The sequence below is a fragment of the Pagrus major genome, chromosome 12, assembly GCF_040436345.1.
Source record: "Pagrus major chromosome 12, Pma_NU_1.0".
Classification (NCBI taxonomy): Eukaryota; Metazoa; Chordata; class Actinopteri; order Spariformes; family Sparidae; genus Pagrus; species Pagrus major.
In genome coordinates, this window is record NC_133226.1 from 15757592 (window position 1) to 15772642 (window position 15051).

The 15051-nt window shown below is 41.3% G+C and overlaps 1 protein-coding gene across 1 annotated transcript in view; it reads left to right on the forward strand.

Moving 5' to 3' along the window:
- The first annotated feature begins 302 nt into the window (after positions 1-302).
- LOC141005838 (WD repeat-containing protein 70) overlaps positions 303-15051 on the forward strand; it is a 42711-nt gene continuing 27962 nt past the window's right edge. The window contains exons 1-9 of the mRNA XM_073477881.1: positions 303-364; positions 1386-1445; positions 1553-1636; positions 1722-1818; positions 1945-2146; positions 3044-3103; positions 3638-3771; positions 5524-5677; positions 8968-9044. Coding sequence (XP_073333982.1) covers positions 340-364; positions 1386-1445; positions 1553-1636; positions 1722-1818; positions 1945-2146; positions 3044-3103; positions 3638-3771; positions 5524-5677; positions 8968-9044 — 893 coding nt within the window. The 5' untranslated portion in view covers positions 303-339. The remainder of the gene's footprint in view (positions 365-1385; positions 1446-1552; positions 1637-1721; positions 1819-1944; positions 2147-3043; positions 3104-3637; positions 3772-5523; positions 5678-8967; positions 9045-15051) is intronic.

Sequence of the window (15051 nt, forward strand, 5' to 3'; positions counted from 1 at the left end):
TCATTGTTTACATCTCTCAAGCATGTTGTTAAAAGTGGATTGGCAGGGATACCAGTCCTGTGTTCATTAAAACCAAAGACTACAAAGATCTTTATCATCTCTTTATACAGTTTGATGAAACATGCTCACACTGCATGAGTAAATACAGTAGTAAAGGTCCAAAGGTTTATTATCTCATAAAAAAATGAGCTTTGCTTTGGTGTGAACAGCCTTAAACTTGAGCTAAAACGCAGCAGAGTGGACACTCGGGGCGCCCTGCATCAGCTGTGCCCCAACATCCGCAAGAGAAGAAGAAGAAAGAACTTCCGGAAGTCAAAGGTGATCTTCGTATTTGAAAACATGGATCCCAACAAAGTGGATGAAGGTAGCAACTTTTGCTGTTACACGTCTTTACGTTTTGTTTGTTCATTTTAGCCTACTTACAGTGTATGCGCAGGCATATTGAACTGTATTTCCGATTAGTTTGACATTTGTCAGCTCGCTATCTTAAGCTAGCATGTGGAAGAAACAAACGTCGTTGCTGTTTTTGCTAGCTTATTTGCTAGCTATTTTCTCTGCCTTGGTGCTCTCAAATATAGAAAATAGACAATTTAAAGCTCTTGAATTGTTAATTTGTCCTGAAAAGCTGCTGTTGTCTTTCAGACGAGAATGAATTGGGGCTCTTGTCAGAGTTACATTTATTCTGCTCATTCAAACTGAATTTATATTGTTAGCCAACAGCCAAGTTTCAATACTTTACTGTTTTCTAACATAACATTACGTTATATTCTAAGCTTATTGGGGCTCGGATCCAGTTCAGTTAAGTTTAATGTTTCAAGAGAGGCAGGTTTTCAGTCAGTCAGTGTATGAAATGTGTGTGTGTGGTTGTGTCAAATATGTGGTATAACGTTAAAATCATTGTAGTACGGTGGCCATGAGGGTCAAAACAGAACAAAACACAAATGTCCGAAATGTTGTCTTTTCCAAAATGCTGTTGTGTTTTTTTGTTTTGTTTTTTTGGGGTATATTATAGTTAACATAAAGTTGTTGCAGTGGTAGAAGAAATATTCAGATCTTTTAAATACAAAGCACATCAAAATTGTACTCAACTATGGTACTTGAGTAAATGTACTTAGTTACTTTGCACCATAGTGTTCTTAGCTATGGCTTTATCATTCTAGGAATAGCAGGACTTGCACGACTCGAAACTCAGTGTTGTTTCCTTTCATTAGACGAGTCTACCACTGAAGGGCCACTTGTTGTTGAAGCTGCTTAAATTGCAAACTACAAAACCAAGAGAGCCGTATCCTGTATTTTGAGCATTCATGTGAAAAGTACATTTTGATGACAGTTTTCATGATCAACAAGCTAAACTAAGATGAACAATTTGCTTGCCTCTTTTGCAGCATCAGGCAAGATGAGTGGTGATGGAGACATGGCATCTGTCATGGGATTCTCTGGGTTTGGTACGTACAGTCAATAATCAGACATGCTTATTTTAATTCTTATACATAAACTGACAATATGGTTTGCAACAGTCATTGGTCAAGTATATTGTCGTTGTTCACTTCAGGTAAGAAGGCCCGCACTTTTGACCTGGATGCCATTTTTGAACAGACTCGTCGAACAGCCATTGAGAGGAGTCAACATGTGTTGGGTAGGTTTACCAGCACAGTGAGATGTTTAGTAGTCATTCTGTCACCAGCGTGTGTGTAACTGAGCTGTGCTTGTTGCTTCCATAGAGGAACGGCATAAGGACGGTCAGATGGAGGAAGAAGGGGAGAGCTCCAAATCAGTCAAGCCATCAGTCCACAGAGACAAAGCTGCTGCTTCAACCAGGTAACCAGGGTTTTTTTCTGTTTGCTTGTTTGAGTGAATATAATATTACAATTTGGTCAGGCTGCCACTGCCTCAGAGGTTAGTTTTCCTTCTGTTAATTAAGCAATTTTATTTTTTTCTTCTTAGAAAACAGGAGAGTGAGAGCAGTAGTGACAGTGACTCTGACTCGGAGCTCATTGGGCCTCCACTGCCTCCTCAATTTACAGCCCAGGACGACGACGATGATGAGCGTGTGAGACTGCCTCGTCAGCCAGGTTACACAGACAGCACGGCTACCAGTGATGAAGATGATGATGGGGAGGCACAAGATGAGGATGATGATGATGATGTATGTTTGAAATGCCCCACTTAATAGTAGGCATTACAGCCGGAGTACAAAATATTTTTAATCGGTAGACAACCTGGTTCACGCTGACTTTTGATTAATGTTGTCTAAAACATCAAATTTGTTTTCCTGCTGCTTTTTCACCACAGACATTTTTGACTTGTCATAGTGGGAAAAGCACGAGAGTACCGACATAAGCTCAGTTTTGTTGGAGTTTAACCGTGAGATAGTATGTATAGCACATGTATTGAGATAGCACAATAACAGAACCCTGGGGTAATTATTTTTCTGCCTTAAAGCCGGCACCATAAGTTGTAATGAAACTGAATTGACGGCTGTGTAAAAAGGGTGATGCAGCATACCAGGAGCCACATGAGATGCCACTGCTGTTGTTTTACTGGGGCAGCATCATGTCGCTGTGTGTGTAGTGTAAAAAGGCAAAGCCGGTGTCACAACAGGTCTTCTTAACAGCATTATAGTGGGACCACTGTTGTAAAAGAGGCTAATGTTAAGAGGGAAAAAGGCACCTGTTTGTTCTGTACTGTGAGGTGCTTTTAAGATGTTACCACTAGATGGCAGCACTAGAAAATATAATCAGTGGTTAGTGATTTACTATACAGGATGAAACTGCAATGATCTTCTGTTACTGAACAGTAATTAGTGTTTTTTCCTGTTTATTGTTGACACCATCACATAGGGATGTAAATGTTTCAGGTTATGAGTGAGATAGCTCAGATCCTAACCCTTAAACTGTTCCTGAAGACTGATTCCAGGCTCTTTAGTCAAATGTCATATATAATTGAGTCTTGGAATGGAGTGCTGCTCTTTAACCACACACCTACTTTAACCATTTTCTGTGTTTTACTGTTTCCTTATGTTCCTCTCAACTTTCCAACCTAGAATCCAGTGAAGAAGATTCCAGACACTCATGAGATTACTCTGCAGCACGGCACCAAGACGGTAAGGACTTCTTCTGTCAGCACTCCGCGATTATAACCGTTCCTTATGTGGCTCTATGGAAATGTATTCAATGGCTTTCTGTTAGAAAGAAGAAGGGTCTTATTCATCATAAGTAGCGTATAATCAACGCCATATTTTATTTACATTATGCACATCTGATAGTGGAGATCTGCATCAGTTATTGGAATTTTTTTTAGCTAAGGTTACCAAACTTTGCTGAATTTTAGCAGTGAGAGCAGCAGAAAGAATTTTTCCCATGATATTTTTTAGCAGTGCAAACAGGAGTAAATTTCGTTTTTTGTCTTCAGTACAGAACCAATCTGGTGTCCAGATCCAGTGCTGACTGCAGTTTTAAAACAGTTTAGATCTAAATAATATGATTATTACACAAGAACAAACTTTAAATATTGACATCTATTTATTTTGCTGTCTCTAGAGCAGAAAGTATGACTACTTCTACAGCTGCTTCTGCTCTGAGCTGTGTTGGCCAATAGATCGTCTTTTAGTTTAAAAAAAAGGTGATTGTCTCATCAGGTATCGGCTCTTGGCTTGGATCCCTCTGGAGCCCGTCTGGTGACCGGTGGGTATGATTATGATGTTCGGTTCTGGGATTTTGCCGGGATGGACCAGGCACTGCAGGCCTTCAGATCCCTCCAGCCTTGTGAGTGGTGAGTCAACTTCTAAGAACTCAACGTGGCACATCAACACAGTTGCCGAATATGTGGTTAATTAGCTTCATACAAACATCAAGTAAACTCACTGCATTTATGTGTGCCAAAGTCTACACATGTACACAAACACACACACACACACTTGTTGAGCTTCATTGAGCCTCATGTTAACTCTGTGACATCCTCTCTTTTCATTCAAAATGAGCCTTTCAGGAGCAGATGGTTGAGATCTGTGGGTGTTTGTGTGTCTGCCCGTGTTTATCCTGTGTTTCACCGAGGCCATCATCAAAGATCAAATTCTTTTTTGGGTTTTGGGAACCAGTGGGCTGAGCTGGAGCAGGCCTCCGCTTATTAACAGGAATTTACGCTACATTTAATTTGATTACAATGTGATCCAGTAGCCTGTTTGGTTTACTAACAAGCTGGGCTTCATATAGCAAGCCACTGTTCCTCTATCCTGACCCAAAAAGGCAACTTGTGAGCTGAGTCAAACTACAACCATGATTCCCAAAATGTTTTGAGGCTGAGTGAAACTTAAAAAAAAAACTGAATGCAACCATTTGCAAATAAACTGTTTACCAACACCAGTTCTACAAAGTGTTCCTGAGCCCATGTAGTAATAACCTTTTATACAATCACACATTTCACAAAGAAGTGAAGCTCGCCCCTTCCCTGCTTGTGAAAGACTGAGCCTCTTGAGGATGCCTCATTCATACCAAATCATGATACTATCAGCTGTTAACAATGAACCTGTTTACTTGTGGAATATTGCAAACCGGTGTTTTTTGGAGCGTTCCACAACTTTCCCAGACTTTTGTTGCTCCTGTCCCAACTTGTTTGGAAAGTGCTGCTGGCATCAAAATCTCATCAGAATAAGCATATGGTTACAAAATCAATGAATTATATAAGTCAAATATTAAATGTATTGTCTTGGTACTGTTTTCAGTTGTCTTTATGTCAAAAAGGAAAGGCAAATTATTGCATTCCCTTCTGCACAGCATCCCAACTTTTTGGGAATCAGGAGGAAAATGAGGATTTGATGCTGTGTAGTGAGTCTTTGAAGATGCCAATTAAAAACAGCATTGGTGTTGATTTCCCTTTCATTTCAGCAATGGAACTTTTTGCCCTGTACAGAGATGTTTGTGTCCTATCTACCCCCCGCTGTGTTAATTCTGTTTGATATTGACCTGAATTGCTAATCTCTCTCAGGCTAAGTGGTCCAGATAGTTTTCTGTCTCTTCAATTGTATGCACTGCTTTTCATTGTAGAATAATATGCCTGTTTCTCAGTTAGAGCATTAAATAAGTTACTTACTATGCATACCTTATATTTCTTGTGGTACATGTCTTTGATGAAAGATTTTTGTTATGTTTATTTTCTTTCAGTGTGTTTCGTTATATTTCAAAGAGTGTTATTCTTTCCCATTCTTGAGTAACTTTGTGTCTGTTGCATGTCGTAGATCAAAGAGAACGATCATCAGATGTATATCAGATGTTGTGTTGTTTTGTTCCTATAGCTACATGTATCTACTGTTTATTTTTGTCCCTGAACACTTTGAAGGATTAAAAGCTTCTTATATAACATTGTTTTGGTGCAGAAATCTGAAACAATCACAGCATGCAGATGGCTTATAAACAGGCACCAAGGCACTTATCAGAACTTATCAGCACAAGATAAATGCAAAGTAAAAGTATCTCAGATGTCTTCTCTTATGTGTGTGTTTATGCGTGTGTTTATGTGTCCCCTCAGCCATCAGATTAAGTCCCTGCAGTACAGCATGACTGGTGACGTCATCCTGGTGGTTTCTGGCAACGCACAGGCCAAAGTGTTGGACCGTGATGGCTTCAATGTCATGGAGTGTATAAAGGGAGACCAGTACATTGTGGATATGGCCAACACCAAGGTAAAGTGGTGCGCGCATACAGTATAATTTGGGTTTATTCCAACTTGGACTGTCATTTCAACTGAAAGACAGACTGTACTCACTTAAAGTAAAAGCTTTCTGGCAACACAGCAATAAGATCTGACATGGCAATAAACATGAGCAGTCAGATGATCAGACAAGTTACAAACAAGCCAGCAATTTAGCCAGGAGGAAAAAAGCAGAAGTGATTACACCAGAAATGTCAGTAATAATCTCTAATTGCACAGGAAACCTGTGTGAGCACACATCTACGGCACATATGGTGGGTTGAACCAAAACATTGATGGTAAACTGAGTTGGATTTCACAATAGACAGTTTGGGCAGCAATTTCACTGTTTCTCTCTGACAGCTCCTCCAAATATGTTTGGCAAATGTGGATGTTTGTTTAAAACCTGTCTGATCTTTGCTTAACTCATGTTTCTTGCCCTGTCTGACTTGTTAGAGGATTTTGCCACGTTGTCATATTTCAGCAGCTATCTTGATTAGTACAATGTAACTATAACCTTTTTTTTTTTTTTAGCAATTTTTTATACATTTTCTGCACAATTTGCAGGTATACATCGCCAAGTAGGCTTTGTCAATACCATAACATGTTCACATGTCAAGATATGAATAGGTCATAACATACAATATTATTATTACTGATCAAAATGACAGATTTTTTTTCGGCCCCTTGGGGGCAGGGAAAAATAAAGTGACTTATACAACATTGACATATCACTTTTTATGGCAACATTATAATTCAGCTGAAACTTGATATAAAGCGCTGCAAAGCCGAGGGGAGCAGCAGATTCAGGTGATAATTTTCTCTATGTTCTTTGTCATTTGATACATTTTTAATGTAAAAAAATTAAAACATAGCCGCTCTAAAGATGTTACAGGTATTTATGTTTTCACTTTTATAGTAACAGCAGTGTACCTAAGAGTGCCTTCTAATTCTTAACAGGCTGGATGCTCTACTCCTCTGCCCTGTTGATAGATCCTGCAAATGCATAATGGTAGCAAGGTGTAGCCATGAGCTTGTCTGTTTCTGTATGCAACGTTGAAGGTCTGTGCTGTGTGACCAGCCACAGGCAGTCTCAGAGGGAGAGGAACACCACATGCTTTGAAGACTGTCGTGGTTCATGTCTTGCTTGTACCTGCATCTACAAAGGAGGATCCTAATTAAGTGGTCATGTTTGGTTTTTACTGTGTTTAAGGAAGCTGTATTGGTGGTCACCAGCCATCTGTACCAGCTGCAGTGCATTTAGACACAGTTTATACCAGCCATATGAATTACGTGAACAAGTGCAGGCCCATTGATTGCAAGTTTCCTGGATGTCCTACATTCTTGTCCTGCCCAAACCCATCTGGAGCTGATCGGAGAGTTTGGTTCAATGAAAATGCGTTTTGGCCTGCTGACTGTGTCCCAGTCGATTAGCTGTCTCATGTGATAATTAAGTCCCTGCTTCTGCTCTGCCTCTGTTGACAGACAATAACTTGCCTCCTACCTCTTCCCACTTTAAGCAGAGGTCTGTGTATGCACATGCAGTGCAATGGAATGAAATGTATATATATTTTTTAATTTATAGTTTGTTCTATAAAATCCAGGTAAATATGAAAAATCTGCAGCTCTGTTTCTATTATTCCAAAATCTTTAAATAGTTTCTTTTTGTCTGATGAGCAGCCCAAAATCTTAAGAGAGAAAAATAAAAAAGGAGCAAATACTAAAATCTGAGAACTGAAACCAGAGAATATTTTGCCTCATAAATGAACTAAAATCATCATTCAATATTGTTGTCAATTCATTTTATATATTTTTTTAAATTTTATTTATCAAATTTTAAGTAGTTCAACAGCTGATTAATCGACTGATGCTTTAAGCACAGAAACCTGTTTATCTATGCTTAAAGTAATTGGCAATAAAAACAAACGGGGCCTGCCATTAACATCCCCAGCAAGTCACTTCTTGTTATCAAGGAAGTTTCTATTCTTGGCACTGATTGTCACTACCATGCTTTATTTTTGTTTACGGTTTCTATGGATATCAGTCTGTTTCTCTTTAGCCACTGGCAATTTGTTGTCCTAAACTGTTAAGGAAGGAAGAGGAATCAGTGAATCATGAAGCTCCTGTGATGGATGATTCTGTTTATTTTGGTGTTATTTCACAGAGGAGGGAGGCAGCCATTCATAGCCCATTTGAGCTCTAACCTCTTCATATAGAGGGTGTGTATTTAACCGTAAAATTTAACAACTTAGCTTTTTTTTTTTTTATTAGTCCTTTTGAATCGTTAAAAAGCAAGCGCGAGGCAGTTTGTTTTTATCGATTATTAAAGTGGTACGTTTGAAGTATTTGACAGTGAGCAGGCAGGCCTCACATACCAATGTCATTTGGTCAACTTCTGCTCATGCATGGCTTTGCTTTATCAAGCATCCTGTCAAATAGCGGTATGTCATGTCTGAAGCCTTTTTGCAGCATGCTGAAATGTTTCCTCTCTGACCTGGCACTGGGGGAGGCCTCTCTCTGGGTTATCCTGCTTTGAAGTCATTTGTTATGAGTAATTCTCCACAGGAATACTCCAGCAGAGGAAATGTCTAAAGAGGTTGAATCTGTGACAGCCTGCTGCACTGCTTCAGAGTTCACTGGCTCAGTAGTAAGGCAAAGGCTGAAGTTAAGGAAGGACAAAAGTCAAGGTTACAAAAAGATCCTTTCCTCAAGAGAGAGCCCTTTCAGGTCCATTCAGATTCAGCAACATAATTGTGCCTTGCGGGAACTTTTGTTTGCGTAGTAGGCGACTGAGTCTCTGTGGATACAGGCCTTATCGTTGCCATGTACTTCATGCACAACTGATGATACATCGTCACAAAAACGTAACAGCACCACTGAAATAATTAACTGGTGACCTTTTGCGCAGCAGTTTTGGCTCGAGATTTAACATGAAGAACAACAGCTGTCTTTGCACGTAATTTGTGTGCAGTAAGATTGCAAAATACATCTTCATGAATCCACCTTCATTGGTTCCTCCTGGTGACATTTCCCCTTTTATGTTACCACCAGTTCTTACCAGCTACAACAGCTGGTCTCTAAATATCAAATGAGTTTGATAGCCTTTGTGGGACAAATGGCAGCCCTGGATGTCCATGTTGCAAACTGGATCCAGTAAAACATATCACAGGTGTGTGTTCCATCTTAAAGCAACTGGAAGCTCAGTACAGGATCTGGCCAGCAACAGTTTAGTGCCTGTTAAAAGTGTGCAGTTTGTTAATTTTCACTTTCTGCTCTTTTCAGGGCCACACAGCGATGCTGAATTCTGGCTGCTGGCATCCAAAGGTTAAAGAGGAGTTCATGACCTGCTCCAATGATGGGTGAGTTTTAAACAAGTGTTGTGAGCTCTGAGTCATAGAAAGAATCTCTTACTGTCCCTGTTTTTGTTGTAGCTGCGATGTTGTAGGTATTGTAAACCTAAAAAATCATCGTTGTAATCCATTATATTTTCAGAAGGAGAAACGGTCACCAAAATAATAACCTCTAATTGTACAGGCATATTAGACATTTTTCTGGTAGTTTACTGATAAATGATTAGAAGGTCCATAAAATAATGGTTTCTAGTTGTAATTATATGAAATGTGTTGTTTGCTGAAGCTTTGAAGTTTCTAACCATAAACAATGAATTTGGTTCATTTAGTTTTATTATTCTTACCTGCAAAAAAACAAATATCCAGGTGAAATTTTTTCTGGTTGTTGCATATTGAACTAGAATGGCACTCTGTAGAGTACATCCTTTCTGCATGTCCTATCTCCCAATGTTAAAGAATGTGAGAACAATTCCTGAATCGTCCCTTTATCCGGATCCACACCAAAAGTTAATGGGGTCTATTCTGGGCTGTGAACCATCTTTGCTCCAAGTTTCGTGGAAATCCGTTCAGTAGTTTTTGTGTAATCTGTGGGACAAACCAACCAATCGTGAAATGGACATGGATGAAAAACATAACCTCCTTGGTGGAGTTAATGATAACATTCACCTACAACATTCAGTCAATTATCCTCACTGGGCATTTAACTTCATGTCATGTCCAAGGCAATGTCTTTTCTTTGCTCTCATGTCCTCTGTCACCAGCAGGGAGTCCTCTAGTCCAGATTATGCCTCTGGATAGGGTATCTTGGCCTCACAGCTGTGCACTGACACATGGCTAAGTCCAAATTTTTTATCCTTTTTATTTTATGAGGTGACTGGACCAGAGCAACATTGCTAGAGATAAGAAGACATCACACATGTAAATGATTTAATCTTTCTGCTTTAAAAAACAGAACTTTTGTAGTCTTCTGCCTCTATTAAAAGCAGCACTAGTCCTGTATGACTGCAGTAGCTGTAACCCTTTGTCCTGTGTAAAGGTGCAAGTAAATATTTTTGAGTGAATATGTGTGACTTACGGTGAGACCATAGTGATGACTGAGTGAGTGTGACAGGCAGCAGTGCAGAAACCCAGGGCTATCATCATTAAGTGGAAACAAGGGCCCAGCTTTGTGGGCAGGCCGCGGCCCAGTGTTTACCAGTGTTACTGCTCTCCCAGATGTGGAGGCTGGTTTATTTAGCTCTTATTGAGGCTCTGGAAATCCTCCCCTGGCACGTTAGCACTGGGTGTTGCCCCTGGCCAGCTCACAGGAGAACAGCGGAGAGGAGCGCACAGGGAACCATTCACAGGCAGAGCAGCTGCGTGTGAGGAGGGTTCACTGCAGCAGAGCAGGTCGACACAACGACCTGAGAGAAGGAGGCGAGGAGGAGAGAGAGGGAGGGACTGCCTGTAGTGATTTACGGGTGAAAGATGTTTGTCTAGCCCCGTGTTAGAGCCCATATATTGCACTCTTACTTATCACATTAGTAACATGCAGTGCAATACAAGGGCTACACGGTGATTAAGTGTTGTGCTTGACATTCTTGATCGAACAACTTGCCTTCAAACCTCCCACTTCTTCATTAAGCCTCCAATGCAAACAGGATGAAGCCACAAGGGCTTAAACAGGTGCCAAACATACAGATCACATTACTTTAGTCATTGTTTCTGCACTCCTCATTTTCAGCATGAACGTAGTCAAATTCAGGCACATGAATATCACTGCCAAGGTGAAATTTGCATCAAAATTCACTTCATGAAGCGGAGACGCAATTTTTTTTGCGCGCTTCTCTGATTTTGTGCATGTGTGACCAGATCCTTAAGCATTTAAGATTTTAGCCTGCATGTTTTTTTTCCCTCCTTGGTACATGTTAGCAGAGCCGCAGAGCTCCTGTGGCTGTACATTAAGCTCGATGAAAAAGCACCCAGGCGGTGCTGATCCATCCAGATATGAAGGGGTTCTGGATTTCACTCACAAAATGCATCCCACTTCTCGGAACTGGGCCCAGGACTAAATTCAAGAGAACTTCCGTGCAGTCTCAACACGCACGACCGGCCCAAACTTTCAGCTTCTGTATTGAAAAAATAGGTTTCCTTTTCAGCATTTTACGGTCTTAAGTTTCCTGATTGAATTTCTTGCAAAGTCAGGCTTGGTTGGGATTTTGGATTGTCAGCGTATTACACTCTGTTCTGGTGGTTGCCTCTTGCTCATCCTCATTTAGCTCCATCAGTAATGCTCCAGTTGATATGGAGGGACCATCAATGTTTCGTCCTTTCTTTGCCCATCACCGCCTCATGATGTGTTCTGCTCCCTCCACTTCGGTGCATTTTCCTTTGAACATCTATAGAATCAGCAGAGGCCAGACTGTAGTCAGTGGGCCTCTCTTGGGAATGGACCAGCAGTTGGCCAATAGTACCAGCGGGTGTCTGCTACTGGCTGTATCTGCTCAAACATCAGACCAACACCTTGGTTTTCTGTCTTTCTTCCCATGTCAGCCTAGTGAGGGAGTCTTTGTTGTGTTTATTTGAATAGGTTATTAAGCATAATCACTGGACCGCCCAGCACCTTAATTGAAGGTGTCCCTAGTTGTATTGAATCTCATTCATAAGAACTGCCTCCCAGGTCCTTGAATGATTTCATTTACCCGGACTTTTTCTCCCTGAGAGGAAGTGGATGAGCGGCAAGTACTGATGAAGCACAATAACGCAGCAGCAGGGTGGTAGTGATTGTCCTTGCACACTGAGGGTTGAAAGGAGGCTTCAGCAGAACTGTGCGACTCAAGTCTGTCAGTGAAAAGCGTTTCTGCTCGGACTGGTGTGAACGTGTCAACATTTCACATTCTACTGTCGTTCTGTTTAAGAGTCGAGCGTTTGTAAAACGGAAAAATGTTTTCCTACATTATTCATGTTAGATCCAAAGGGGCCAAATGCGTATTAAGCACTGAGCCACTTTAACTGAGTCTTCGCTGAAAGACGGAACACCTGTTTGAAAACCACAGATTTATTTCTCAGAAAGTGAAGGAAGTGTGTGCTTGGTGTACTCCCGGTGGAAGTATTTCTTTGGCAGGATTGAGCTTGAAGTAAACTAAAATTATGGCTGGGACTTTTGTGAGCAGCAGCCCTTTGTATCCTAAATCCCAAACAGTAGTGGCCTAAAAATTTAGTTAAAAGCTAACAAACCACTGCAAATACTGTAGAATTATTAACAAACTAAGGCTGTGTGCAGCTTTGCATTCGTGGCTTCAAGGACATGACGTGGCTGATTCTTGGTTTCACTTTTTGTCGTTTTATAGTGCCCCAGGAGAACGATCAGAAATTTATGTTATGCTCTTTTTGTGACTGAAATTTCAGCCAGCGGAGCAGAGGATAGGACAAACGGCGACTTTCTAATTGGGACCACATGTTACTTCTGTTGAGTCTTGAGGGACACACTTGAGCATGTGCACACACAAATACACACAATTTGAGGAATGTTTCCAGGAGGTTTGAATGCCAGGGATTCCCTTTGTGCTGGCCTGCAGTCAGGGCTGCAGCTGGATTTGGATGTGGAGCTGTATGCAAGGAGACCCAGAGGACAACATCGTAGGTCCTTTTTACTGCTGAGAAACAAACTATTTGTCTTTGTCATGTGCTCAAACCAAACGCATAATGTGATACATGTGACATATTAAGTAATTTTCATTGGAGGGCATCCACAAAAATAGAAAGTCGCACTGAGCTGATTCAAGATCTGCTATTTGGATAAATTCTGATTATCTATGATGGTTTTTGTTGCTCAAAGTAGGCGTGTCATGAATTACATTATCGACTTATTGTATAAATCCTACTGTACGTATCTTATCGACCTACTGATATATGACTGTGATCATTTAGTCAAACTCAGTATTACCCATTGTGCTTGTATGCAGTTTTTGTTTTGGTTTGGTCTTTGGTTGGTGAGGTGCATTTGACTTTCCAAACTGGAAATCCAACTTCACGGGGCGTTCCAGTTGAAAGTGCCGTCTGGTAACTCGGAAATTCCGACATCAAATGGAACGCACCATTGGACACGAGTTGCCACCTTCATTGAATGAATAGTCACCTTTTTAGTACTTGGCTTCAGGAAGGATATAGCCTCTGCCGGCTTCTCAGTAGTATTCATTTTGTCCTTTAACCTGCACCATAAGCACACAGAGAGCGGAAAGGGACTCAACATCGATTGAGTCAGACTAATATTGGTGCTAGCTTACTTAGGATTTTTTGAGGGTAAAGGGCACTACTGTCAAATTACTAAGCATGATCTGCGTGACAGGGCTGAAGAGTGAGGACAGACGCCACATAGTGTGTGTGAGCGTGTTGGGGCGATTCACACACGCTACACATCAGGTTCACTGACAGTCCGGCTCGTCTCTAACTGTTGGATGCCTTACACAGCAAGTGTTCCATATCCTGCCCAGGAACGCACATACCATACCTTTAAGGAGCGCATTTATCCTTCTTGTTCGATTTACAGTCATGGCTGACTTTTTGACTGACGGCTACCTTTAGTTCTTTATTGTGCGAGTGAAGTGTTTGTTTCTTTTCTTACTGAATTAAATATGAGGCTACTTCCTGGTGGGGGTGAGGTGGGAATGCATCTTATCAACCAGATTTCTTTATTTAATCTGAAGAGCTGTCTTGACTTCTTTTAGCCTTAGTGGAGCGATTTGTACCTGCAGTGTGGGCTCACATGTCCTGCTAAGGCCTTTTTTAGGTCAATTTTCTACTTTTGCTACATTAATAATGTTGTGAATTTGCATGAATCAGTATCTCACTGCACCTACAGTGCATCTGTGCGTCATGCAGAGTGTTTCTTCCCTTTGCTTCCTTGCTTGAGTGCCACTTCATGTATGCCTTCCCCACTTTATCTTCTTCAGCTGCGATGCAAGATGGAGCATCTTCCCCTCCTAATCCGCCTTTCTCATAACAGAGCCCCAGTTAGTCAGTCAACCGGCCATCGGGCAACACAGGCTGTCCCCATCACCGGGATTCGACCAATAAACAACCTTATATAAGACGTACGCCTCTCTTATCCCTCGCTCTTCCTTATCTCATCATCTGGGAAAGTGATCCTAGCAACCATCACCCCCACTAGGCCTATAACCTGAAAGACAGATAAAATCTGGGGCCTGGGTGAGCTGTCATTCCTCACTTGATGTGTGAATGACTGTGCGACCTCGTAAAGTGCACACGCATGACTGAGGATGTATGGGTCTCATTTTATTGCATTCACCCCTCTGTCTCTGAAGCGTGTTTGTGGGAGGAAGGGGCTGTCGATTGAAGGGAAAACAGGGTTGCAGGTATCTCCCTTGAATGTTTTCTCAATGCCGCTTGTGAATATTTTGACATCGCTACTCTTTCATTGCCATCACTTTCTCAAAACAACCACCTCTTATGAGAAAATAAGGTTTGAGACCACCCCAGATGTTTCTCTCTGGAATAAATTTTATTTATGTGGCGCTGCAGTTAATTTTTATTATTACTTCTTTTGATCTTTTAATGAGGGATGGAAAGTTTTTACTTTTTAACTGTTCTACAAGTACCACATATTAGAGCTGAGAGTTCCCCCTTCCCTGTCCTGTGTCTCGCTCCTGACAGGTGAGGGTGTGCAGTCTTCGCCCTGCGCTCGCCGTTTGCTCGACACTGGTGGGCTTCAGCCTCTTTGCTCTATCCCCCTGACAGCCGGCACTGCCATGTTTTGGAAAGAGCCCTTACGATAAATAGCATTCCAGGTTTTGTGTGCTACGCGAAAAGGTTATGTTGTCTTTATTGGCTTGACAGACGCCCTCAGTCTTCTGTAAACAAAACAGAGATGTCTGTGTGAGGCAGCAGGTGGACCAATTCGTTATCCAGTCTGTGGCTATCACTCTTTGTCATTCACTCTCACACACACGTATGTATATCTGCTCATGTAAACACTTAACTGTACAATGCAGTGGCCTTCAGATCGTACTGGGCAACC